This window comes from Dermacentor silvarum, chromosome 6 (genome assembly GCF_013339745.2).
Source record: "Dermacentor silvarum isolate Dsil-2018 chromosome 6, BIME_Dsil_1.4, whole genome shotgun sequence".
NCBI classification, from domain to species: domain Eukaryota; kingdom Metazoa; phylum Arthropoda; class Arachnida; order Ixodida; family Ixodidae; genus Dermacentor; species Dermacentor silvarum.
The window spans coordinates 179,913,091-179,937,828 of NC_051159.1; the positions used below are offsets into that span (position 1 = coordinate 179,913,091).

Below are 24,738 nucleotides of genomic sequence, written 5' to 3' on the forward strand. Positions count from 1 at the left end.
GAGATCATCCAATGGAACTGCAGGGGTTTTAGAGCTTGGAAAAAGCGGTCGCACCTCCAGCTCTACCTGCAGTCCCTCGGTGACATGCCGGCGCTCCTTGCCCTGCAGGAGCCTGGCATGGACGCTAAATTCTCAGGCTACAGCACCTTCCAGGGGGGGCCCCTCGACGTGCATCCTGGTGAATAAGGCTTACACTGCGGTTCAGGTCGACTTAGACTTGAGTATCGAGCAGGAATACACAATGGTCCGGGTACTGCCTCTCAGACGCCGTGACCCGTCAATACATATCCTCAACATATACTGCCCCCCGCATAAACCGCGCGTAACGTTCAGTGAAATCTTCCTTCGCGCGATCAAATTGGCAAGCAAAGAGCCTCTAGTGATCGTTGGAGACTTCAATGCCCCCAGTCTTCACTGGGGCTATTACTTCGAGAAGGCCAGAGGGCGTAAGCTGGCGGAGCTCATCTCCACCCTTCGCCTCACGTTGCTCACGGACCCGGCGTGCCCCACCCGAGTGGGGAACTCGGTAACCCGTGACACGTGTCCGGACCTTTCTCTCGTAAAAAATGCTGGGGACGCCGCCTGGGAGAACTTGGGCGATTCTCTAGGCAGCGATCACTGCCTCCTGCGGGTTACACTCCTCGCAAAAGCAGCGCGTAAAAAATGGGGTCAAGCTAAGCTGACCGATTGGCACAAATTCCGAAATCAGACTATCCCTCCCGTACTCTTTTCTGGCGGCTACGCGGAATGGGCTAAAAACATAGACAACATTCAGAAACAACACGTCACTACACTACAAACCACCGAAGAGATCCCCGCAGTGGACACTCACCTCCTGCACTTGTGGGAGGCGCGCCGAAGCTTAACTAAACGGTGGAAAAAGCAGAAAACCAATCGCAAATTACGCGCCCGCATAGCCCAACTCACAGAGCAGGCTGCAGCGTATGCTGCCCAGCTCTCAGATTCAAATTGGATAGCACGCTGTGACGCCGCAGCTCACCAGATGAGCTCCAGGGGGACATAGCGTTTTTTTCGCAGTCTCATCGACCCCTCTCAAACGAGAGGGGAGACGCAAAAGCAGCTCCGGCGGGCTCTGCAGTGGTACCAAGGTACAACGGCGCAGCTTGCGGACACCCTGTGCGATAGATATCTCTGTCGTACGGAGGACCCGAGTGGGCCCGAGTGCACGTACTCTGGCAAGCTTAATCAACAACTCGATGCCCCTTTTGAGTTGCATGACCTTAAGGCGGCCTTGGCTAAAATGCGCCGGGGTACGGCTCCGGGACGGGACCGCATAACATTGAAACTGTTGGCGAACCTCCCGGACTCAGCCTACCTCCATTTGTTAGAATACATGAACCAAATCTGGGACGGGCGTCCACTCCCTCCCGAATGGAAAACGTCACTTGTAACGTTCATCCCCAAAGCAGGTAAGGCCGTGAATACGGACAACCTGAGGCCCATATCACTGACTTCGTGTGTGGGGAAGCTTATGGAGACGATGGTACGGGATCGCCTCTCTCCATACCTGGAGGGCAGGGGCTTCTTTGCAGCCACCATGTTCGGGTTTCGCCCGCACATGTCTGCACAGGACGTCCTCCTCCAGCTGCACAGGGACATAATACGACCCACAACTATGCAACACAATGACAAAGCCATCCTCGCCCTTGATCTGAAAGGGGCTTTCGACAATGTTAAACACGGTAGCATCCTGGCCAACTTGAATTCCACCGATTGCGGCGCTAAGACCTACGCATATGTAAGAGATTTCCTCTCTAAGCGCCAGGCCCTTCTTCGGATCGAGGACGAGGAATATGGCCCTTACACGATGGGAACACGGGGTACCCCTCAGGGAGCGGTGTTATCACCGCTCCTGTTCAACTATGATGCGCCTGCCTCCTAAGCCAATTGGCCCGGGTGGAAAGCATTCAACACGCGGTATATGCAGATGATATTACAATCTGGACCACCGAGGGGAGCCTTGGGGGAATAGAGGACCGCCTTCAGCGGGCCGCTTACATAGCCGAGGCGTATGCCATCGACTGTGGGCTCCAATGTGCTCCAGCCAAATCAGAGCTTCTGCATGTCAGAGCGAACCCAAAGGATAAGTCAGCAATACACATCGCTCTGTCGGGAGGTCCTATCAGAGAGGTGAATGAGCTCCGGATTCTAGGCCTGTTCATTCACCACTGACTCCTACAGGACTCCACTATTGCGAAACTCAAGAGAGTAGGCGAACAGGTAGGGCGCATGATCCACCGTGTTTCCAACAAGCGGGGCGGTCTGCGAGGCAGGGACGCGCTTCGGCTAGCCCATGCCTTCGTGACTAGCCGGATCCTCTACGCCGTGCCATACCTTCGCACTACTAAGCAAGAAGACGAGCGAATAGACGCCATTATCCGCAAAGCAACTAAGCGAGCCCTGGATCTCCCGGTGACTACCTCCACGCAAAACTCAAGGCGCTGGGGGTGCTCAACTCCTACCAGGAGTTGCGGGAGGCCCACCTCGTGAACCAATACACGCGGCTCATGCAGATAGCCCCCGGGCGCCGCCTGCCCAACCGCTTACACATCCAACACGCTTGCACTCCAAAGGAGGCGGAGCGTATTCCAGAACTGTGGCGCCATATGCTCTGGGTCTCTCCGTTCCCTCGTAACATGGACACCGACACGCACGAAAGCAGACGACAAGCGCGGGCTCGGGCGCTTGAGAGACAACACGGTTCCCGACCTGGTGTATACTATGTAGACGTAGCAGGGCCGTCGCCCGCAGGATTTTACACGGCCGCCGTCGTTCACCGGGAAAAGCACGTTGATGGGCTCTCCTTCCGAGCCCAAAATTAAGCGCGAGCTGAGGAAGTAGCGATAGCACTTACTGCCGCGGACCCCAATTCGAGAATCATCATCACGGACTCCCTTAAAGCATGTGATCATTACTTGACAGGGGAGATCTCCCCCCTAGCCAGTCAAATTCTAAGACGGGCTGCCATTGACCCAACGCCGAAACGTATTATTTGGGCTCCTAGCCACCAGGGCTTAAGAGGTAATGAGGCCGCTGACGCGGCTGCCCGAGCGCTTACCCACCAGGCTCCTCACCCTAGCTCTTCTAGCTCGGAGGCAAACCTACCGCTGCTGCGGTTCAGGGAAATTATAAGACATTATAGCGATAACCACCGCCTTTTCCCGACTCCTGCAAAGGGGCTGAGTAAGGCGGAGGAGCGAACTTTAAGGCGCCTGCAGACAGGTACTCTACTCTGTCCTGCAATCATTAAACATGTCGATCCCAACACGGATGGGCGATGCCCGCACTGTGCGGAGACCTGTGATATCTTCCACATGGTGTGGGCATGTACTAAAAATCCCCACCTCCCCCCTTCCCCTACCCCTTCCCGAGAGGCATGGGAAACTGCCCTAATCAACTGCTCCTCGCTGGAGTCCCAACGGGCTCTGGTGAAACGGGCTCAAGACGGGGCCTCGTCATGCGGTGTCCCGGACTAGGGACGCCTACCATGTAGCGGGGCACTCTGTGGCCCCCAAACTCTCTCTATTAGAGAAATAAAAGTTTTTCACCACCACCACCCGCTTCAGCCTCGCCTGTTACGGCAATGACTACAGCCACAGAACACTACAGCGCCGCTAGTTCTAGCGGCTCGCTAGAACTAGCGAGTTAGAGTGCCAGAGAGTTAAGAAGCAGCTAGCTCCAGTAACCTTGCTAAAGTCTGCCTGGGTACTTATGAATATGCATAGCAGCGTATATGGCGAGATAACTGCATCTTTAAAATTTTTTAGATACTTCGAAGACGCTAAATCCATAAACAGACCAGAAAACCCCTAGATCTAGAGATAAATCCCCTAGAGTTGGCATCACTGGTTTGCGCTCGTTACCCTGAGTAGGGTGGCTAGAATTCTAGCCACCCTACCCTGAGCTACACTGCCCTGAAGTCCTTGAAACTGCGTATGCGTAACACACTCCTGCGCTTTCGCTTCTCCTCTTTTTCACGAGGGCGCTTCCGACGGTCTGGCGTGAAGAGTATGTGTCAGTGTTGCCTGTTCGGTCTGGACTGTGAGCTTGCCTTGCGCTTGCGTTATTCTAGCCACCATACTTGCGTTGCGGAGTGGTAGCTTTACAGTGCCTAGGATATACTTGTAAATATATTCTAGGTACTGTAGTAGCTTTCCTCCGATGTTTCCGTTTATTTTTGTCACGAATGACTTACGCTCTAATGTGAACCAATGCACACATGAGTAAAAAAAAATGCATTTTGATAAACCCTTTCCGGCATATTTCCCAATAGGTAGCGAGAATTGCCAGCTCTTCGATGCAATATTTTCTCGCATGTAGTGGCAGAGGCTACATTTGTTATTCTTTCAAACACGACTTCATTCCAGTGCCTAATACGGTGGTCACACGGCGCACTTTTGATCGTGATCGAGCCCGATCTGGATCGAATTTCTCGGGCGCGATTGGCTTCTTTGCTCAATCTGCGGAAGGGAGCCAATTGTTGTCGAACATTCCGATCCAGATTGGGCTCGATCGCGATCAAAAGTGGCCGAGTGACACCGGTATGAGACAAATTGAAGCATTCTGCGAGAGAACTAGTCGGTAAATACACTTCGCAACGATCTGGAAAAATCGTGCCCCATGGAACATGTATGCAGCCCCTGTATTCGCGAAATCATTGTCTCTGCGTTCACACGCGCCCTGCGCGGCCCTGGACATAAAGGTATTTTGGAATCTAGCACCTGGCCTGTATCAGTTCGCCGCAGGTACCGCGCAGCTCGAGCGCTACGCTTCTGCTTTGACATTTGGCTATAAGCACCCTGCGCTGCACCATATTCAATAAATTTTGCATGACTGAGCTGGTGAGTTGCGTCGGAAGCGTATAGAGTAACCACCGCATATCTACCAACCGCTGACACGCGTCGGCTGGCCGCCGGCGCCTGGTTCTAAGCATTGCCGGGCAGCTACGTACGCGCCTGCTTTCGCTAAATGAGGTAAACTTCAACCGCGAAACGTAATGGTGATCAGATTCAATCGACGACTTCAGTCCCATGTGCCCAGCAATAACAATGAAAAAAAATATATTACATTCGAGAGCAGCAAAGAGCGGGGTAAGAAATGCAGCTCCACTAACGTGAAACCTAGGAAAGTGCGAAGCAGTGATGCGCCAGTGCTGTAGTAGCGCTACAGCCCGGACGTGATCACGCGCGACGGACGCCCACAGCCCCTAAAGTGCTTCGCACTTGAACGCGCGACGGATGCCTACGTCGACAGCCGGGCGTCATCACGCGCAACTGACGCCGACAGCCCGGGTCCCTAAAGTGTTTCGCACTTAAAATACCGCTGATTAGCACGCCAGGTCTCGACGAAGCAGACGCGGCTGCGGCCGCTACCGACGACGAAACGCCATATACACTGGCTGGGCTTTCTGTTGCCATTGCACTTCACACTGAGCGCTCACGCGAGCACGTGAAACATGTAACAAGTCAAGCAGCACAAGACAAGCGAAGCGGAAGAAAACAATCGAAATAATTCTCGGCGGAGATCACACAACCGAAGTGCGGCCAACATGCTTTCGCAAGGCCCACAGTCCAAAATGGCGCCATAGCATGTTCCGTGTCGGGCAATGGCGTTACTCAAACGTCGGTTTGTGAAATGTCTATTGGGGGCGAGGACTTACTGAATCGCCATCCGTCGGAAGCGCCTCGCTTGCGTAGTATGAGGGATAAAGCGGCGCGCTCCTCATAGGTTTGGCTGTCGGCGCTCCATAAAAACACCACGCGGGAGCCCTCCTGGCCATTTCTGTAAGTACTCTCTAAACGAGGAAAGTTTCTTACTCACAAAATAATAATCTTGGGAAAACAGAAAGCACAGGTTATTTTACAGGCGCTATCTCTTTACCGAATAAATACAGTAAACGTCCATAGAGCGCGGTCGCCGTGATGGAGTCCCCGGAACCAGCTTTTTGCGTGAAAGGTAGGCAGTCGCTGAGAGCAGACTATGTGAAATATGTGCTGTCTGTATAACCATATGGAGCATAACAGAATGAGCATAACAGAATGAGCATAACAGAATTGAAGCCTTAATGCAGCGATCGCACGGTTTCGCAGCGACCGACTGCGCCTCTGCAGGCATGTCCGCGCACAATGTTTCGCTTTCACAGCGAGCGCGTTTTCGCACCGTGCCGTGAGCTTTAGGCCGCAGTATATGAATATTTGAGAGCACACAAGCAACCAGTTCGATATAACTGGGACTTCGACGCAGTAGCGCACCCAGGAATCGGCCTAGGGGGGGTGGGGGGTTGACAGTTTGCCTTAGTTTGCCATACCATCTAAACAAGACTAATTTCAATGTCTTCACGGGAAATTATCAAAAAATGCGCTTTTTGCGCAAGTTTGTGAGTGTACAGACGATTGCGCGTCTTACATCTAGTTGCAGTACTCAAAGGCGCAAGGAAAGCAAAGGGGTTAAACAAAAAGGGGGGGGGGGGTTACAACCCCCCAACCAACCAATCCCCCCCCCCCCCGCCCCCCTCGTCGGTGCGCTAAGCTGCTTCGACGCTATACGGCGACTCGTGATGTGCCATCGCGACGATTCCATTTTTTTTTTTTGTTCTTTCTTCTAGATTCTTGGACGTTTCAACATCGTTATTTCTCAAGTTGCGTCGCACTGCATGTTGATCGGTCATCTCAGTGAGGAATTTCCCGCTGCTTCTTTTTGTTAATCCAGTACATTCACTGTTTGGTGCTACCCCAAACATGAGCATATGCCATGCCTTTTACGAATGTGCTTCTTACCGTTCCCTTTCAATTCTGGGGAACTTGCCAGTATCTGTAGCATCAAGTTTATAGACCAAATCTTCATGACATCAACCGGGCAGCGCGCGCGGGCTAGCTTCTCAGTGCGCGCATTCTACTACTCACCAAACATCGCTGCTCCAACGCCGTAATGGCACGTACAGAGGGGTCCACTGTTAAAGGGAACACCGGAGCGCGTGGCGTCTGCTCTGCGCCACCGCCGGCCGGCGGCTAGAACTAGTTTCGCGCAGGCGCGGTGAGCGATGTGGGCGGTGCTATTTCGTCGTCTGCTACCGTCTGCAGCCGCGCTTCGTATCGTCGCAAAGCAACCCGTTCACGCGTTCTGAAAGTTTGCCGGAGGCTGCATGGTCACACTCGGATAGCTAGCCGTTGCAAGGCTGAACGAGAGTTAGACGGGGCAAAATATTACCTCGCAGATACTTCTGCCGTTCGAACTCGCAAGGAAAACATGACAATTGTTGGCGGACTGTCTCTTTGGGACACAACAATAATAAACAGTATTTCTGCGTGTATAGTGGCCATCTCATGCGGGCTAAGGCATATTGGAGTCACTGTTGTGGGTATATATGCTGAACAAAGAATCCATAAGCGCCATTGAAGCTCATTCAGTAGAATTCACAGCGGTAAGATCGATGGAGAAATGGATTGGCATGCGTAACGTTTTGAGCTCCCGCAGTTGCGGATATATTAGTTACGAGTAGATGTTGAAGTTTAGCAGCATGCCAAATTGTTCTAGACCTTTACGTTGTTTACGTTTACAAATCGTGCCTCTCTGATTACGGTAGGCATTTGTGGGTACGCCTTCAAAACACTGAGCGCTATAACCGCTTTATTAAGACTTGACCTAAAATGTGCTCCTACAAACTGCCGTCATCTTGGGCTTCAAGAAAACCATGCGTCAAAACAAATAAAGAAAACCCGTGCGTCGCTCAATATCTGGTTGCGTCGCCGTTTGCCTCCAGCATTGCCTTGATTCTAGAAGGAAGACTTGCATACAAGGCTTCACAGAATGAGGCACTTTGCTTCAAACGCTCCCATTCGGCCTTGACCGCGCTCCAAAGGCTGTCCGCGGAGAGCCCGTGCAGGCATTGACTTGCTAAGGCCTTCTTCATGGTACCCCAAACGTTTTCTATAGGGTTCAAGTCGGGAGACTGCGGTGGCCAGCCCAGAACTTCCCCTTGGTGACGCAGCAGAAGTGATCGAGCTTTTTTGTGGTGTGCACATGGGACATGTCATGCTGGAAGAGGAAGTCATGCGGCTGGAAAGCACCATTTGCAGCATGAGGGAGCGCAACTTGTTCGATGACAACGCAGTATTTGTCGGCCGTGAATTTTCCTTCTAAGCTGACGAGAGGCCCGAGGCCATCCTTTGTCATGCAGCCCCAAACGCTGACGACTGTCTATTCTATTAACTTTATTGAGCGGCCTCTGCGTTAGTTTTGCAATAGCGCGTTGTCTGTACTTCCCTTGCCACAGTTGAACAATACGCTGCCTTTCATCGTATGGCACTCGAGCCATCGTGGATTAGTGGCGAACGAAGTGCACACTTAACCTTTTCTGAAGCGCGCAGTGCTTTATGTATGTATCAAGAAGGCGAACAAAAGACAGCAGCGTCATTGCTGCTGGTGTGCAGGGTGACATTTGTTTGATTATAGATCAATCCCGTGACTTTCCTTCCAGCTGGAAGGAAAGTGACTGCTTTCAAGTACGAACCACGCGAGCTGCTTTCCGCGACGATCCGAAGCGCGGCACCAGACGGTAGCAGACGACGAAAGAGCACCGCCCACTACGCTCACTGCGCTTGCGCGAAGCTCGTTGCAGCCGCCGGCCGGCGGGCGCAGAGCAGACGCCACGCGCTCCGGTGTTCCCTTTAACAGTGGACCCCTCTGTACATACAAGCGGCAAAACGCGCGCGGCGCGCCGCCGGCGGCAGGACGCGCGCCGCGATAGCAGCCGCGAAACAGGTTTTTCTGGCCGCGGCGGGGATCGCTCCTGGACCGATTTTTGCGCTTTGCCGCGTGCCGCGGATGGAGGAGACCAATGACAGCGGCCCGTTTCCGTGACGTGCACGCGGGAAACTGGTGTCATGCGGACCCGCCCGAACGCTTGTTTCGTACTCGCGTACGGTGTTAGCCGGAAACTCATTTCGCACTATCGTCTGCACGCGTCAGCTCCCGGACAAAGCTGACGGATAGTTTGAGAAGGGGAGAGGAGTCTAGTCTGTCACGTGACTGCCGCAGCGGCGCGCCGCCGGTTGGTGTGGCCGCCCTGCCGCAGCTGCGTCTTGCCGCCAGTGTTTACGTGCCTGTCGTGCCATAACAGAAATCTTTCTCGGGGAAGTGCTTGCTACACACCCGAGTTGTAGCCGATGGCTGCTTGCCGGTTCCAAGTTTCGCAATCCGAGCTACACGCAGCTTCTTGGCCTGCGGGTACTAAAGTCTCTATATAAGGGACTTTAGCGGGTACGTGTGAAGGCTTTCAACTGGCTCCGTTGCGTACGCGTCCGGCACTGTGGTACCGAGCAATAGTCTACCATGTCGGACGCCTTCAAAGGCAGCCACTACCTATTATAGTGATTTTAAGTGCTGTGAAGCAGACACGCGAAGCGGGAAAACATCCCCACTTAATCAGAACCGTAGCGCAGGTGGGGCTAAACTTTCGTTTTCAGCTCGCTTACGAAAGCAGACTTCGCGGCCGCTGTGTCCACGTGATCGCTCATATCACGTCACGCCGACGGTGGCGACAGCTTTTCCAGTGGTGGAGTTCGCCCCCAATAATTCAGCGTAGCAGACGACCTTTCGCAGAGTGAATGTACGCATAGTAAGGCGGATCGCTTTAAGCGCTCGCGTTGGCTTTCAAGCTCCGAGTAACTTCGTGTACAGTATAGAATTTCTATACGGAAGGTTATACAAATTCAGTAACTGCAGCTTTTATTCCAGTTTTAATAATTGAAAAAAAAAAAAAGTATTTGAACGGAGCGACAACGCCGTCCCACGACGACTCCAAATGTATCGAGGTACGCAACATTTCTCAAGCGCATGTCGCATGATCTCATTGCGAATTGTTATAACCCGGCCTCCACCAAGCCCTCAGTAGCCTAAATAATCCGGGCTGTCCTTACCAGGTGAATACGCGGCGCGTATCAGCTCAGACGCACAAAGGCTGGCAGAAGGCACGAACGATCGCTCCTCTGAAGGTTCGATTGAGTATTAAAATCTGCAGTACCACCTACGTACTTATCTTCGTGCGTAGACAGCTCGGAGATGGGCGTCAAAGTCGACAGAAATATGCACAACCGACAGAAAATTAAATCATTTTTCGCATTCGTTCGCGAAGCGGGAACGCGCGTTAACAGAGTTTCACCGAGGCTCTAGCAAGAGCATAGTGAGCTTACGTCGAGCAAATTATTTTTAGTCTTACAGGTTAGTGACTGATCACGAGTAACATACGTATTTGCTCGGCCGTGCACGAAGTGACGCATATGCCATCGCGAACAGAGTTGCACCATCAGTATTCAGAGTAGCATGCATCGAGGGCGGTTGCGCTCGCTCCGAAATAACATTTGCGAGAAATTACTTTAGTGAAGTTATGGCCGAGCGACGACTAAACAAGCGACAACTAAACGAGCCAGCCAACGAGCGGGCGACCGCACGTTTTTTTTTAGAGTCCTGTACGTTGCGCCACATCTAAACAGTCTAAACCTTCACACACTTTAAAGTGCTCGCGAAATTGGACGTACGTCTCAAAGACCTATGATGCTGTCGTTCGGCGACGAACGCGCCCCGTAACTCGATTTCGGGAGAGCACGCACGCTTTTCATCGGTTCCTTTGTATTGCAAATCCACCGGCCGACCGCCATCGAACACGAACGAAAGACGCAAACAAAGCTATTCGCGCTTAATAGGCTAGTAAGTAACCCCAAAAAGCAGAGAGCTGCTTTCCTACGACGAGTTTTCACGCTGGAGCCTCAAATTTTGTCAAATGGACTGTGCTGAATTGAAAAGTTTCGTAATCAAGTTTTCGCTTGCAGCCTCGCGTGCCCGTGATAAATGCAACAAACGTGCAGATAAATGGCAACATGATCAGTGAACTGTGATATCTACTACGTTACCCCACAGCAAATCATGCAAACCTCAACACGTACCAAGTATACTAGTGACTTGCAACTTGCTTCGCATGGTCGTGTGGAGGATGTCTGCCTAAGTTCTTCCTCCCAATTCACTGAACCCACATCTTTCGATCGCCTTAACCCATCATGCTGCTGTGCTTACTGGATGGTATCGCGAAGAGCTTTTTGCCTTTGTTGAATTCATTTCGACAGCCGAAGGCGCAGCAGCTCATTGTGGTGCTCACAGCAGCTCACCTTGCCTCCAGCGACATATTCCTTGTACAACTACTGCTCATAACAGGACAGGCAACAGCATTTCTGATGTTGAAAGGGCTTGCAAGGCTATGTTCCAAATGGTAGTGTGTTGAATGTTACCAGAATATTGTCCACTTTTCACAATCTTGAAAAGCAATACTTGCTTAAGAAACAGTGAACTCTGTGAAATGGCTGGTGCAACTGAAAAGTTATGCAGATCCCACATGCTGTGAGAATCCATTCTTTGGTGTTAGCAACGAATGCTATACTTCTTGTTTAGCAACCACTGGCAAGTATAGACCATAGAACAAAGTTACACACATTTTCACCAGGAATTCCTGGTCGTGTGGAGGATGTCTGCCTAAGTTCTCCCTCCCAATTCACTGAACCCACATCTGACAAAACCTAGTCTACTGCACGCACTAAACACAACTAAACTCTTCCTGAACAAAGTGACTTGTCCTGAACAAAGTACTTGTTTGTACCAAAAAACGACATGGTGAGGTTCCACTGCTGTGTCATAATTGCAGAAATCGCCCAGCTTCCAAGTTTATGAGCAACTGAAAACTTTAGTTCAAGCCATTCTTCACTGCTTATCGATGCTGCTCCGCTTAGCTTTTTTGGGCAAAATGTTCACCATGCTCCTCGGCGCTCAATGCCTCGGCTCCACATAGTCTTTACAAGCCAGCACACGCTGACGCGCTAAACCAAGCATTCTAAATTAATGTATTAGATCGAGCCCTTCAGTCAATGGCCACTACCACATGGCCAATGTGATAGTTAAAGCCCTGATGCTTCAAGAACGTTGTGCAAGAAAGCAACTGCAATGCAAGGAAAAAGGCAAAGAAAGCTTCACCTTAAAAATGAGTCGCTTTGTAGTACTTCCAGATGAAACAAAATTTAATTCTGCTCGGCACCTAAACAAACAAATTATTTTACACCTTCTATAAACAAATAGAAAAAAATGCAGCCACGGGACAACCTCTGTATGTACACAGTCATCATTTGTGTCACATAATGCCTGTCAAAAAATTGCACTCATACCCTCCCACAATAAACAGTACGTATACGGCCCAAGACAAAGACAAATGCGAGTCACCGAACCTGGTTTTTAGAGCATCATGATCCATCCACAGAGCGTGTTGGGAATGTCCAGACATATAATGCGGAGCCAAGACTTAAGCATCTAATTCTGAAACTTGCCTTGCACACTTAAAAACTGTCTCGCATCATCTCTTCATACCAGACAATCAAACTAGCGCAGCACATGTGCAAGTAAGGAACCATGTACGATATGCACACTTAGATGAGCTCAATGATATTTATAATTGAAAATGCGATCACACACAGCAGCGTTCAGTATGAACGAGCCAGCAGAACAATTCAAGCAAGTGTGTGGAAAAAAAAATTGAACATTTTTTCTTCTAGAAGTAGCCCAATGCTGCCAGTGCCCTTAGTGCCTGCACGTCCATTTAACACATGCTTCAGACTGAGTTCTGGCAGTTCAGTTATGACAGGCATCGACTAAAGCATAGCCTGAACAGAGCAGCTCGTGATCATCCGTGGGATATATTAGGGCTTACAAGAGAACATTTAATTGCAAAATAAAAGACGGCAAGTAAGAGCATATAGCTGAGCAGGCTTTACACTCACACGGCACACTTCTTAGGGCTGATGGGTAAATACATATCACCACAACAAGAATGGGTAAAAAGCTTCTACAGGAAAAACATAAAATGTATAAATGGAACAGCTTCAGTGCTGCCTCCAACATAAAAAATGTCCCGCAATTACTAGTTTTAATGCTCTAAAGACCCTGCCCAATGACTTCAAGACCACTGTGAGCAAAGCATGACAACCCTCTGGGATGTTGGAGATAGTGAGGTGAGGCTGCTGGAATGTCCGATGAGAAAGAAGAGACCGCCGTGATGCCGCTGCCGCCGTCACTGTGAGACATTTTGATGAGATGCATGGGTGGTGAGAGAGTCATGCCAGAGAATCGGCTTAGTCGCGCTGAGCGCACGTTGGCACACATGCCACACCCACTGAGTCTCCACGACTTGATTGCCGCACATGCACAGAGCCATGCTGTCAAGACGGCCTGCCTCAGTAGAACTTCTTGGCCGCAGCCTCCTTGCTGCTCCTGCAAAAGTGCAAGCACAGAACACAAGCTCCATGTTGTGCCCTCTTCTACAAGGGGAAAGTGTAACATGCAAATATTTTATACCTCAATTGAGCCCATATCCCATGACTCATGCACCCCCTAGAGTAGCAAGATGTTCGCAGTTTGAGAACTTGGAACTTCGTTAACGTTACACAGGGTGCAGCAGATACTTAAAGTACCTAAATCTACTAAATAAGATGTGATACTTTGTTAGAGTTGTACTAAAGTATATCACTTTGGCTAAATTGGCTATAGAGTAGTACCCCATTGATGCGTTCCTCACTGTTACGTGTTCCCCGCTGCTCCGACTTTTTTTCCGCGGACGTTTGAAAAACATATCAATGGGGTTATACTGTAAATGTGTAGTACAGTCGACACCCGTTACAACAAACACCAATAATCTAGTAATCATGAGATGGCGGCCACAAATTAAAAATAGAAATAAAATATACGAATATTTGTCTTGTTAAAAAGAATTCACAATTTCGCCGGAAGGGCGCGGCACTAATGGAAATAGTAGCAAAGAGACAACTAGCAACTAGCAATAGCAAAGAGACAACGTGAAGTAATGTTTGTGGTTTTGTTGGTGTCATGTGCACTCAGGCAAATGTGAACAGATCGCACTCGATGACCACGAACACTCGCTGCCACAATGTGAGCGAACGCTAGACATCGTGTCTTGGAAGCTTAAGATTTTGCGGCCGCTAATTGAAGTGTGCAACTAGGAGTTTGGCATCCGTTGAAATTTATGAACATTGAAATGTTAATGTCCAAGCACCCCCGGTCTCCGTATGAAGCAAACAAAGTAATAATAATTTTTAAAAATGACAGCTACCGAAATTTCAGGTGCAGTACAGTGTCTCATCCGATTTCTCGGACTGATCGGCGTTTGCATGGTGTCAAAAGCATGACTGAGGACCAAGCTGCCGCCATTTGAGTGTTGCTTGTGCCCTCACTTTCGTTATCAAAGTGGTTTCTCCGCTTTCCATATGCCGTACAGCCATTGCAATGCATTTCGTTGACTCGGCACCAAGCCACAACTTAGGTGGCCAACGAGGCGCGCTGATTAGGCCTAGCCAGCAGGGGTGTCTGTCGGCATGGCGTCGCGGCAAGCTCGCCCTTGGTATGTTCGTACCCGCAGACCATGGGTTCTCAAAAGTGGGTTTCGCAGGCCCCTGCTCGGGGTTCCGCGAGGAACTGATAAATTTTCCGTGGTCCCACGCTTGCCAAGTGGCTAAAACGGCGAACACGAGGTGCACTCGATCCACAGAACCTCAATTACCCATGCCAGAGTGTCAAAAAGCACATCACAGTGCGTAACGGCAATGCGGGAACTGTGCAATAAATCCGCAAGCAGCTTGTAGCCACACAACCTCCTTTCGAAAACGGACAGCCATGGGCAGCGCGCCTAAGCTTTCCACTTGAATCTCGGAGGCCGTAACTTACCACCGTGCACATTTCTCTTGTTTGTAGATAGGGTAGGTGCCGATAGCGTGCGCACTGATGTATACTTTGGAGGAATAAAAAAATTAATGCGTGGAGCACCACAAATGCGCGCCGCGAAAGAGCAAAACGGTGCTAGCATCCAAAAACGAAGCGGCGCAGTCCGCATCGCTATGGTCCTCAGCGGCAATCGTATGCGGTACGTGACTGACAGCAACGCCGGAACCAATGCCTCAAGGAGGCATTGGCCGGAACAGAACTCTTCGTGCCTAATTGTGCCCTCAAAGCCTTTATTCTTGCGTTAATCACAGCGCGTAACACCGCGTCGGTGGCTAGCCGCGTGCCTTCATAAATGTGTAGTCGCGATCTATGATCGAGTCGATAGCCACCACAGTTTCGTCCGCAGCGGTTGCGGCAAACAGTAGTTTGGTTTTTACTCGGTGCGCACGTCGGCTGCGTGCCTTCACAACTGGGTAGTTGCCATCCATGATCGTGTCGATAGCGAGTGCGGTTTCGTGCGCACTTGTTGCAGCAAATGGTCATCCATGATTGTGTCAATAACGGACGCGGCTTTGTCCGCAGCGGTTGCGGCGAGCAGTAGTTTTGCTTTGACTCAGTGCAAAGCTGTCGAAGACGAAGAGCACTGGCTACATCGCGATGGGCGGACAATTTGTTGGTGACCAGCTCACTAGCGAAAAAATAATCAGGATGTGCGCGCGGCAGTGAAAAGGGTGTCTCAGATGAAGATGCGTGTCACGGCCGCGCTGCGAAGGATGTTGGGAGGCCTTCGCCGCTACTTGCTCTAAATCAGTCATGGGATGATTAGAATCTCAGCTTCCGCACTGCTCTTCATTCTAGGGTTTTACATGCCAAAACCAGTTCTAATTATGAGGCACGCCGTAGTGAAGGGCTCAGGATTAATTTTGACCACCTGGGGTTCTTTAATATGCACTACAACGCAAGCATACGGGCGTTTTTGCATTTCGCCTCCATTGAAATGCGGCCGCTGCGACCAGGATTCGATCCCGCGACCTCATGCTCAGCCGCGCAACGCCTTAGCTAACTGAGCCACCGCGGCGGGTGCCGCACTGTTCTTGTGCAAAATAGAAACAAGATTTGCTGATTCATTCAGTAAATAAAAGCGTGTTGACGTAGTAAGCATTCATTCATTGCTTTCTTGATACCCTGGATAATTCGACATTTGGTTAATTAGGACATTTTAACCCGGTTAAATCGGAGGGGAGGTTCCTTGGCGCCTCATGGAGCTTAGCAGGGTTCCTTGGAACGAACATGCTTGAGAACCCCTGCCGTAGATGATTACATAGACTCATAGAGAATACGCATGCGATCCCGCGCGCAGGCTGAACTAACAGCAATGCGTACGAAGCGAGGTTTGGTTCCTCGGGCACTTACCTATTAGCCTACACTTAACTACTACGAGTACCTACCAAGTTTGTACGTGCACACACTGGTACGAACGGCGGAAGCTCACAAGTGCACATAAAGCCTAGTAGCTCCAAAGTAAATTTGCGGAGCACCGCTTAAATGACAGCCGCAGACGTGTGATATCTGCACTTGCACGACGTGTGCACAGAAACTGAAGCTGCGTTCAATGCAAAGTGCACCGCTCATAAGCAGCCGAGTAAAAGGCTTCACCATCACCTAGGCAACCACCATGCGGCTGCAATTCCCCCCCCCCCATGCTCCTCCTCTGCATCACCCTCGTTGCTTTTCTCTCCCATTGGCAGGAGCCCCTCGTTGACAAGCGTGCTTGCTACCGCTCTTGTCGGCGGGATTTTTCCGCGAAAGCCGCATTATAACCGGTATTTTGTCTCGCACGGCTGCACTGTAAGCGGTACGCATATATACATGGGAGTTCTTTAGGAGGGTAAACGGAAGTCAGAAAAGGCCACGTTGCTGCCAGTTCTGAACTATAATCGTTACATTATAAGTGGTCCAAGCTGTAATAGGTCACCTATTCCTGTTTAAAGTGGCTTGATTTAGTGTGCCTTCATTTGTTTTATATTAAACATTTCCACCCTCACAAGTTCATCAAAACTAAACAGAACTGCGATAACTCACTTGTACATAAGGTATCCCAAGGTGACGACCAGTTGCAGTGTCGAGAAAATCAGGAAGTAGGTGGGGCTCAGGCAGGTCGTGGCACAACCAGTCAAAGGCAGCTTCTGAAAAATATAGCACAGGTTATTTACGCCCCTGTGTGCCCCCACTGCCATGCATCTGCACATATAGCAAGGTAAGGGAATTAAAAATTTCACACTAAAGTTATCAAAAAGTGCCAGACCTTGAGTCATCAATGTTATCGCAACGTCATGAGTCGTGACACAGAGTAAAGCTTGCCGACGTCAAGTAGCAATTGGCTAGGTAAGGTGGTGTTGGTCATTAAAAAAAATAGAGGGTGGCACACATTACTTGAAAATATGCTTGCCTGTGCCAGCTGCATCAAAGAAACGGAACGAGTCAGTGTATTAAGACATCATTATGCATCCACCACTTGGGGACCAATACAACCAGTTAGTAAGAACAAGTACAGTCGAACCTGGATATATCGAATTATTATCTATATCGAACAGTTGTAACATCCCCTTGGAAATCCCATACAAACGCATAACACTGTACTATGCATATAGTATCGAACTTCTGTTCACCGCAACATTCAATATATTGAACGCTGTGCCACCACAAGTGCACTTCTAACAAGAATGCGATCACTTCTCGCGTCATCGGAAATATTCATGTTATCGAAACGGCACTGTTCTGGCAGATGCTCTCAAGGCATTGTATATGAAAGGCAGTACATGCCATTGAAGAAACATTAGCAAGGTGCATGCCTCAAAATATGGATGGCCCGTGCAGCAACAGTCTTATTTGCGCTCATGCCGAATTTGCTTTAGTAATGGGCGGCACTAAATCTTTTCACTGAGGAGCGCCGGGCATGGGATTGATAAATTCTAACTTTTCGCATTTTCAGGAGAGTGTCCAAGACTTGCAGACTTTTCAGGCAAGCTTCAGCTTGCTTGCAAGCCGAAGCTTGCAAACAAGCCTGATAGGCATATTTTATATTTCAAATCATTAATACATCGAACTATTTCGCGATCCCCTTCAAGTTTAATATATGCGGGTTCGACTGTATCACAGTCAATTATCTATTCTAGGGAACTCAGACACTTCCCAGAATTTTTCCTAAAGTTTAGAGCACTTTAACCTGCATTTAACACACACATAAAAAGAAATAACAATAAATAGAATTCGAAAGTGTCATCTCAGTCTACTCTTCAAAGCTTGGCAGAGAAGCAAAATAGCTGCTTACTTCTGCCACAGCATAGCTCGGTGAACAACCAACTGAAGACTGGATTTGCTATTTATTGCAAAAACGTAGTCTGGTTCACTTTTAAAGGGAACACAGGATTATTATTCAAGCAAGCATAGTTTCAATACTTAAATTCATTGGAAGTAAATGCTTAATATGATAGCGTGAGGTACAGATGCAGTGACAAAAAATATTTCTCCAGGCCTCCATATCAAAACTTAGTTGCAATTAGGGCTGGAATATACTAATTGTAATTTGGGACTAAAAGGTAGCAAATAAGTGCATGGCTGAAAAGAGTTCATTCAGTATGAGGTTGGCCTGGGTTAAATATACATAAAGATACCAGAGACACTGCATACTGATATGGCAAAAATTTCATTCATGATTCTAAGTGGATTCATATTAAGTGACAATGCTTTCACAAGACTGACATGTTTGCTTCCAATTTCTAACATACTTAATATGGGGCTGTTTTTTCATGTGCAATGGAGCTAAGTATACACAAAAAAATAATTCAAATGTATTTTCTTAGTGGAATTCCTGAAGAGCACAAGGTGATGCTTGCATGTGTGGAAATCCAGTGAAATTCTTGCGGCATCAACAATGTTACAGAACTTGACTGGTATGTGCAACATTGTGAGCATATTCAAATAAAAGCCTGATATTTCTCATTATCGAAGTTTTGTATTGAAAAACTTAATTGGTGCATTTTAGCAGGCACTTATGTGATTCAATGTGATTCTAAATGGAATCACTCCAACTGAAAGGATTAAGGATGAATCATTATAAAAATTATTTGTGTATGAGTCACACACCCCTTTTTCATGTGCCTACATCGTCAGACACAGCTCTGCAGTGATATCTTCACACGGTACTGACATAGTAAACAGATGCGCATCAGTCTTCTTTTCAATTATGATCACAAGATAATCTCTGGCAGGAAGCTCATCAACTTAACTGTCGGTGTCGTCCCGAAATCTGTTTCCTGGTGCCCCGCAGTTTACCCCATTACATTTTCCAGCGCCACCGTATTGCAAAGACAGCTGTGCGCCGCTGCATGTTCATGATGTGCACGAGAGTCCTTTCATGCTTTGCAAGCATGTTGTCACTCATGTGCCGCCCAAAACGTATGCAAGATATAGAGGTGGAGACTTTTTGCCCCACTGAAAGACGCGCACAGTCAAGCGGCAAAGTGAACGTGATACCAACGAGAGAGGTGAGGTTCTTCCGACTGTTTAATTAGTGTGCCTTCCACAGGATGCAGCGCAGTGGTGTGTTTACATTGCCACCAGGAGTCCCGGTGCTGGAAGAGGCCATGAACTGCTACGGCATTGCGGAGAGCGGAGGTCTGATGCATGATGTCACTATAGAAGTGTTACTGCAACATTCCATCCACGTTTCAAATGAAAACCTTGGAAGTGTTTTACTGCTTGGCGCAACGTCTGAGCCTGCATTCATACCTTTGAAAAGTGTCAGCACAGCCCATAAAGGTGTACAGTCAATGACAGAATTCGGACACCGATAATTTGGACATTCTTGATTATTCGAACAGCCCCGTGGCACTGCCACTAGCCCCATAGACCATAATGTATAAGGACAACCGAAATTTCAGACACCTTACAGCGCATTGTGATGTTTTTTTTAGTGGGTAGGTGAGAAAAGAATGTTTCAGCATATTGGCGGGCGTGGATCGCAGTACACACTACGTTAAATCCCTCCAAACAAGTTTGCTTGGCACCTGCACTGCAGTACTATTTTCACATTTACTTTTTTTTGCAATTTTGGTTTCCAAGTGCAGCAGAGTATTATACCCTATATACAGTAAAACCTCGATAATTCGAAGGCCGCTGGACCACGAAAATTCTTTCAACTAAGCTGATTTTTTAATTAACCCAAATGAAACGAAAACAAGCAAGAACTTGCCACAAAGAAATCGCCTTTATTTTTCCAAGAAAGATTACTTGAAGTAATCACTGTTGCGGGATTGCTTAGCACGGTAGTTCGCTGCCCCAAGTGCCATGTTCTCCAGCTGGCTCACAACACGTAGCAAATAAATACCACCCCTGCTGCACTCAACAAAGCTGCAGACGATGTTCATGGAATCGATAACTGCTGTTAAAACAGGCATGCGGGTGCTTGACTCCAAAAATATGGACTTGCTGGATATTCCGGACTTCAACAATGCACCATCGTTGTTCCCATTGGGGTAATGAATTTTTTAACAGATTTTTCGGACGAATTAAGGCCCCAACCGGACTAAATCGTTCATTCCGAGTAGAGTGTACTAGAACATGGTCGAGTGGGACGAGCGGCTGGGGCGGCGCATGCTTTGCAGTGAGGCGCCCGACGTGGAAAAATATTGGGGCGGCGCTGCGGTCGAAGTGGATTGGGCTGCATCAAGGTCGCGCCGTTGGAAACTGCTGGCGATACTGCTTGGCAGGGTCATTCTTACTACTTCGCGCGCTGGTATTTGCGTTCAGACCGATCAAATGGGGTTCATATATGCATATGAGATGTATTTATGCCTTAAGAATAAATTCCTTTCCTTTCTCTTCTTTATTTTTTATTATTTTCTAATGCCGCTCGGTGATTGCGCGTGCATTGCGGCCGCAGTGTCGGCTTTCATTCTACTATGTTGTTGTACAGTTCCCTTTGGAGAAAAAATATTTTCTTGTTCTTCAAGCAACAGGTATCTCTTGTGTGTATTGTTGCACATATAGTTTTCTATCAGTAGGTCTTACGAAACGCAGACGAAGCAACATATGTAACCTTCCTCCTTGCCGCTTCAAACAAGTAAAGCAGATCTGCCCCATCCGGCACCTTGTACTTTGATTTACGGGAAGCACTGGTATAGTATTAAAAAAGGAGTAAACTGCAGTGCAACATTCCATTCAAGTTTCCACCTTTCTCGCGTAAGAGAATGCGGAGTAATTGATACGGGGTCATTTATTGCAGTCGGACCTCGAGCGCTGAAAACGGTTTTAGTTAGCCATTCTATATGCTAATCTTTGGCCGTAAGCCATACGTGGAATTTTTTTTTCCAGTAGATACTTCAAAAAATAAAATAAAAAGAAAGAAAGCCTGCGCGGTAGCTTAATTAGTGTGGATACGGCGTTGCGCTGCTAATTCTGGAGCTCGCGGGTTCAATCCAGGTCGCAGAATTCGATGGGATGCATTGACGGGCAAGTTGGTGAATATTCATAATGAATTTTAGGGCAAACAGAACACAAGAAAGGAGACAAGACAAGCGCCTCATCCTGCCTCCTTTCTTGTGTCGTCCCGTTTGAGCTGAAGTATATTATGAACATGGTGGCAAGCCCATTTGGGTGTGTGGGCCACACACAAATAGCTTGGGCCCAAATTAATGAAAAAGAAGTGTGGCCCTTACACGAGAATGAACGGCACTTTCCCCTGAAGGGGTTATACAATACCCTCCTCTCTCACCTGTTGTGCAAACGAGTCAGCCTTGAAGGCAGCCAGCTTCTCCTGCACCTGGTGCAAGAGCTGCACATGCTCTGTTGACAGAGACGCCTGTGCTGCACCACCTCCTGCTCCACCCTGCTGTTGCACGCTGAGCAGTGTACCTGTCTTCTGCTGCACTTCTGCAGCCAGGGTCCTGCACATCACCACACAGTTACCCCATGTGTTCCTCAGTCTGGGTGTCTGTTTGGACCACCTCCCAAAGTCCAAAAAAATGCTCCGAAACACTTCTCTTACGGATGGCCAGTTTTTGTACGCTCTCACAGTGGTATTTACATTCTGCTGGTCGAAATTGAGTGCTCGAGACACATCAACGACTTGATTCATTCGGAGTGGCGCCCTTTATCTCGGTGTTTACAGGCACTCTTCTTTGACCTGGGAGTATGATCGACATCTGGCAAAGTGACAGTCATAGGCCTCTTCCAATTGCTCCGGGAGCAGCTGAACGTTTAGCTCAAACTTTCTCTTGCTTCAATGTCAAGAAACCTTTGCATCACTGCAAACCGAGCCATTATGCCATCAAAAACATCCTATGTAACCTTTCGCATCCCCTGTTATGACCCTAATTTCCGAACTTTGCTCAATCTTATTATTTACTCTGGTGTATGAAGTGAAAAATCTTGACAACACAGTCAAACCCACTCATAACGATACCGGTTTTTAACAAAAATCCGAGGACACCTAAGCACTTCTTACGAGTTGTGAATGCGAAAGCATTAATGTCCAATTGAACGCCACTGAGTGGTTCTTTTAGTTATGAACTTCTCAAGGGCATGCTTGCGCGTTGAGACACTTGGCGTGTTTTGAATTATCATTACCGTGGCACAGTTAGAACGTAGGCAAGAGCTTGCACAGACAAGGAACGCGTGGATAACACAGGCTTCCGAGAGCGAGGGTGACATGGCATTGCAGCAATGCGCTCCCTCTCCTCTCACGCAACAACTGACGCGCTACCGCGACAGCAGGTGTTCCCTTGCGCCTGCTCTGCTGCATCAAGGTGTGCTCATGACATGGCAGCGAAGCCAATGGCAACTCTGTCGAGGCATGCTCGTGACGTGACATTGCAGCCAATAGGAATTTACCTGCCGTTTCGCTGCTACAGTTGACAGACACCAGCATTTTCGCTCAATGAGCCATTTGACGCTTTTGCATCAATATATATTGGATATAACAAAGAGCAGCCGATGCACCGTCAACTTTTCTACGTATTCTATGGTAAAATAAGCCGCTTACTAGATGTTCTCATGTCGCATTGTCGGTTATAACAATTAGATATGACTACTGGGTACAACTAAGAAAACTGCTGCGCTAAGCGGCGCAGAAAGGCAACAATGTCGACGGGTGAATCTCGCTTTGGTCCGGCGAGAACGCCTTCGCACGTTCGCGGCGAACTCTCGCACTCCACTCACATTCCTGAAGCTGAGCGTGTCGCGCAACTCAACTGGCTGCCCAAGACACTATGGAGCCAGACTAAAATGCTCGTACCTTAGCCGAAGCAACTCGGCAGCAGGTCACCACGTGCCAAGCAAACATGCAACACGGTCGCCGACCCGCAAATACTGTGTCTTTTGCTGCAGTGGACCGCAAGTTCATGAAGGAATTTAATAATGCATTCGGTATTGCTTGCACGGTTTGCGAACGCCTGTGGTTTATGGCGGATTTGCGCAGTGCTCGGGCGCATGCAATGCAGTGTCTCCGGGGGATGTTTTCTGGTTGCGAGTTGTTCAACAACTTTCACTTGTGTGGCAATTGTTGAGGATCCCAGTGCACTGGTAGGGTGCCGCTGATGGTTACTTGCACCGTAATTCTTTACGTACAATAAACATGCAAGAGCTTCTGTGAAGACACGTTTCATTTTCGTGTTCTAGCAATTCCTATGAAAGAGGGATCAACCATTGACAACATGTTGATCAGATTGTTTGAACGCTTACAGAAAAAGGACTTATTTTGAGCAAATTCGATATTTTGGACTCCATCTATTCGAGCTTTTAGATGATCACCACCAATTCAGAGTTAAAAGTCAAGACTATATTACATGCTATACTGCGCACATAATCGAGCACAGTACTCAAAGGTGCTTCTTTTTTTCCTAACTTTGTTTTATTCCTATAATTTTCTGGTCCCCCTCGAGTTCGAATTAACGAGGTTCCACTGTGCATGCTTGAGCAGAACAACCCAGAATTTTATCCCAGTCGTTCAGTGAGAATGCAGCTTAGCATGCCATGAGAGGGTGCCACTTACTTGATCTGCTGCACAGAAAGAAGGAGCTCCCGCTGACTGTTGAGAAGGGAATCCACCTCGTGCCTCTGCATCACATTTTGCACTTGCACAGGTGGGCCACCAGGCTGCTGCGGCTGAACTGCACCGGCTGGGTGCACAAGAGAGAATAAGTTTGAGTATGTTCATACTGTAAAATGGGAAGCTCATAACTACAACTCATGACAAGAAAGGGAATACCTATTAATTTAATCTGTATCAATAAATCAGACTTCTGCTACAGCAAAACTGTCACTGATATTGTGAGAAAAAGCTGCAACAATGTCACAAGTACTGTAAGCAAATGCATCATATCCCTCTTTATACAACCCAACGAATAACGGCCTGCACAATTTTGATTTTTTTTTTAGTGTGAGATTATATAGCTGCAAACTTTATCCCTAAACTATTTTTTTATATTTAAAAATTTTAGGCAAGCTTCGTAAACAATTCAAGGCCCTAAATTAAAGTTCTGCTTTGAACAATCGGCAGAATTTTTTCCTAAATGCAACCAATTCCATTCAAATAACTTCAGCAGTTGTATAACGAGAGAATTCCCGATTGTTGCACGTGCTGGAAATCCTTGTTTATTCAACCTTCGTAAATATCGGACAATTCAGAGTCGTCCTCCAGGTCCCATCAAGCTGTATGCATTACTTAACGGAATCAAACTCCCGTTAATTCAGACGTATTTGGCTGCACGCCGGTTAATTTGGACAACTCTCGGAGCGCGGCGAGCGAGGAGAGCAATGATGGCGCTAGCATCCAACCAAAACGAAGCAGCAATGTTTGCATCGACTAGTCATCAGCAAAAATCATACTTGAATGGCAGGAAAGGGATTTGCCGATTTATTCAGTAAATAAAAGCCTGTTGACGTTAATCT

The 24,738-nt window shown here is 48.4% G+C and overlaps 1 protein-coding gene and 1 pseudogene across 1 annotated transcript in view; one reads left to right on the plus strand and one right to left on the minus strand.

Moving 5' to 3' along the window:
* Positions 1-1,501: 1,501 nt before the first annotated feature.
* LOC125946367 (uncharacterized) lies at positions 1,502-3,497 on the plus strand (annotated as a pseudogene).
* An 8,565-nt stretch (positions 3,498-12,062) lies between these two features.
* The window catches only part of LOC119456485 (protein ERGIC-53), a 30,531-nt gene continuing 17,855 nt past the window's right edge, over positions 12,063-24,738 (minus strand). The window contains exons 9-12 of the mRNA XM_037718296.2: positions 23,840-23,966; positions 21,563-21,734; positions 16,870-16,973; positions 12,063-13,323 (exon numbers count right to left, since the gene is read on the minus strand). Of these exons, the coding sequence (XP_037574224.1) occupies positions 13,287-13,323; positions 16,870-16,973; positions 21,563-21,734; positions 23,840-23,966 (440 nt within the window). The 3' untranslated portion in view covers positions 12,063-13,286. The remainder of the gene's footprint in view (positions 13,324-16,869; positions 16,974-21,562; positions 21,735-23,839; positions 23,967-24,738) is intronic.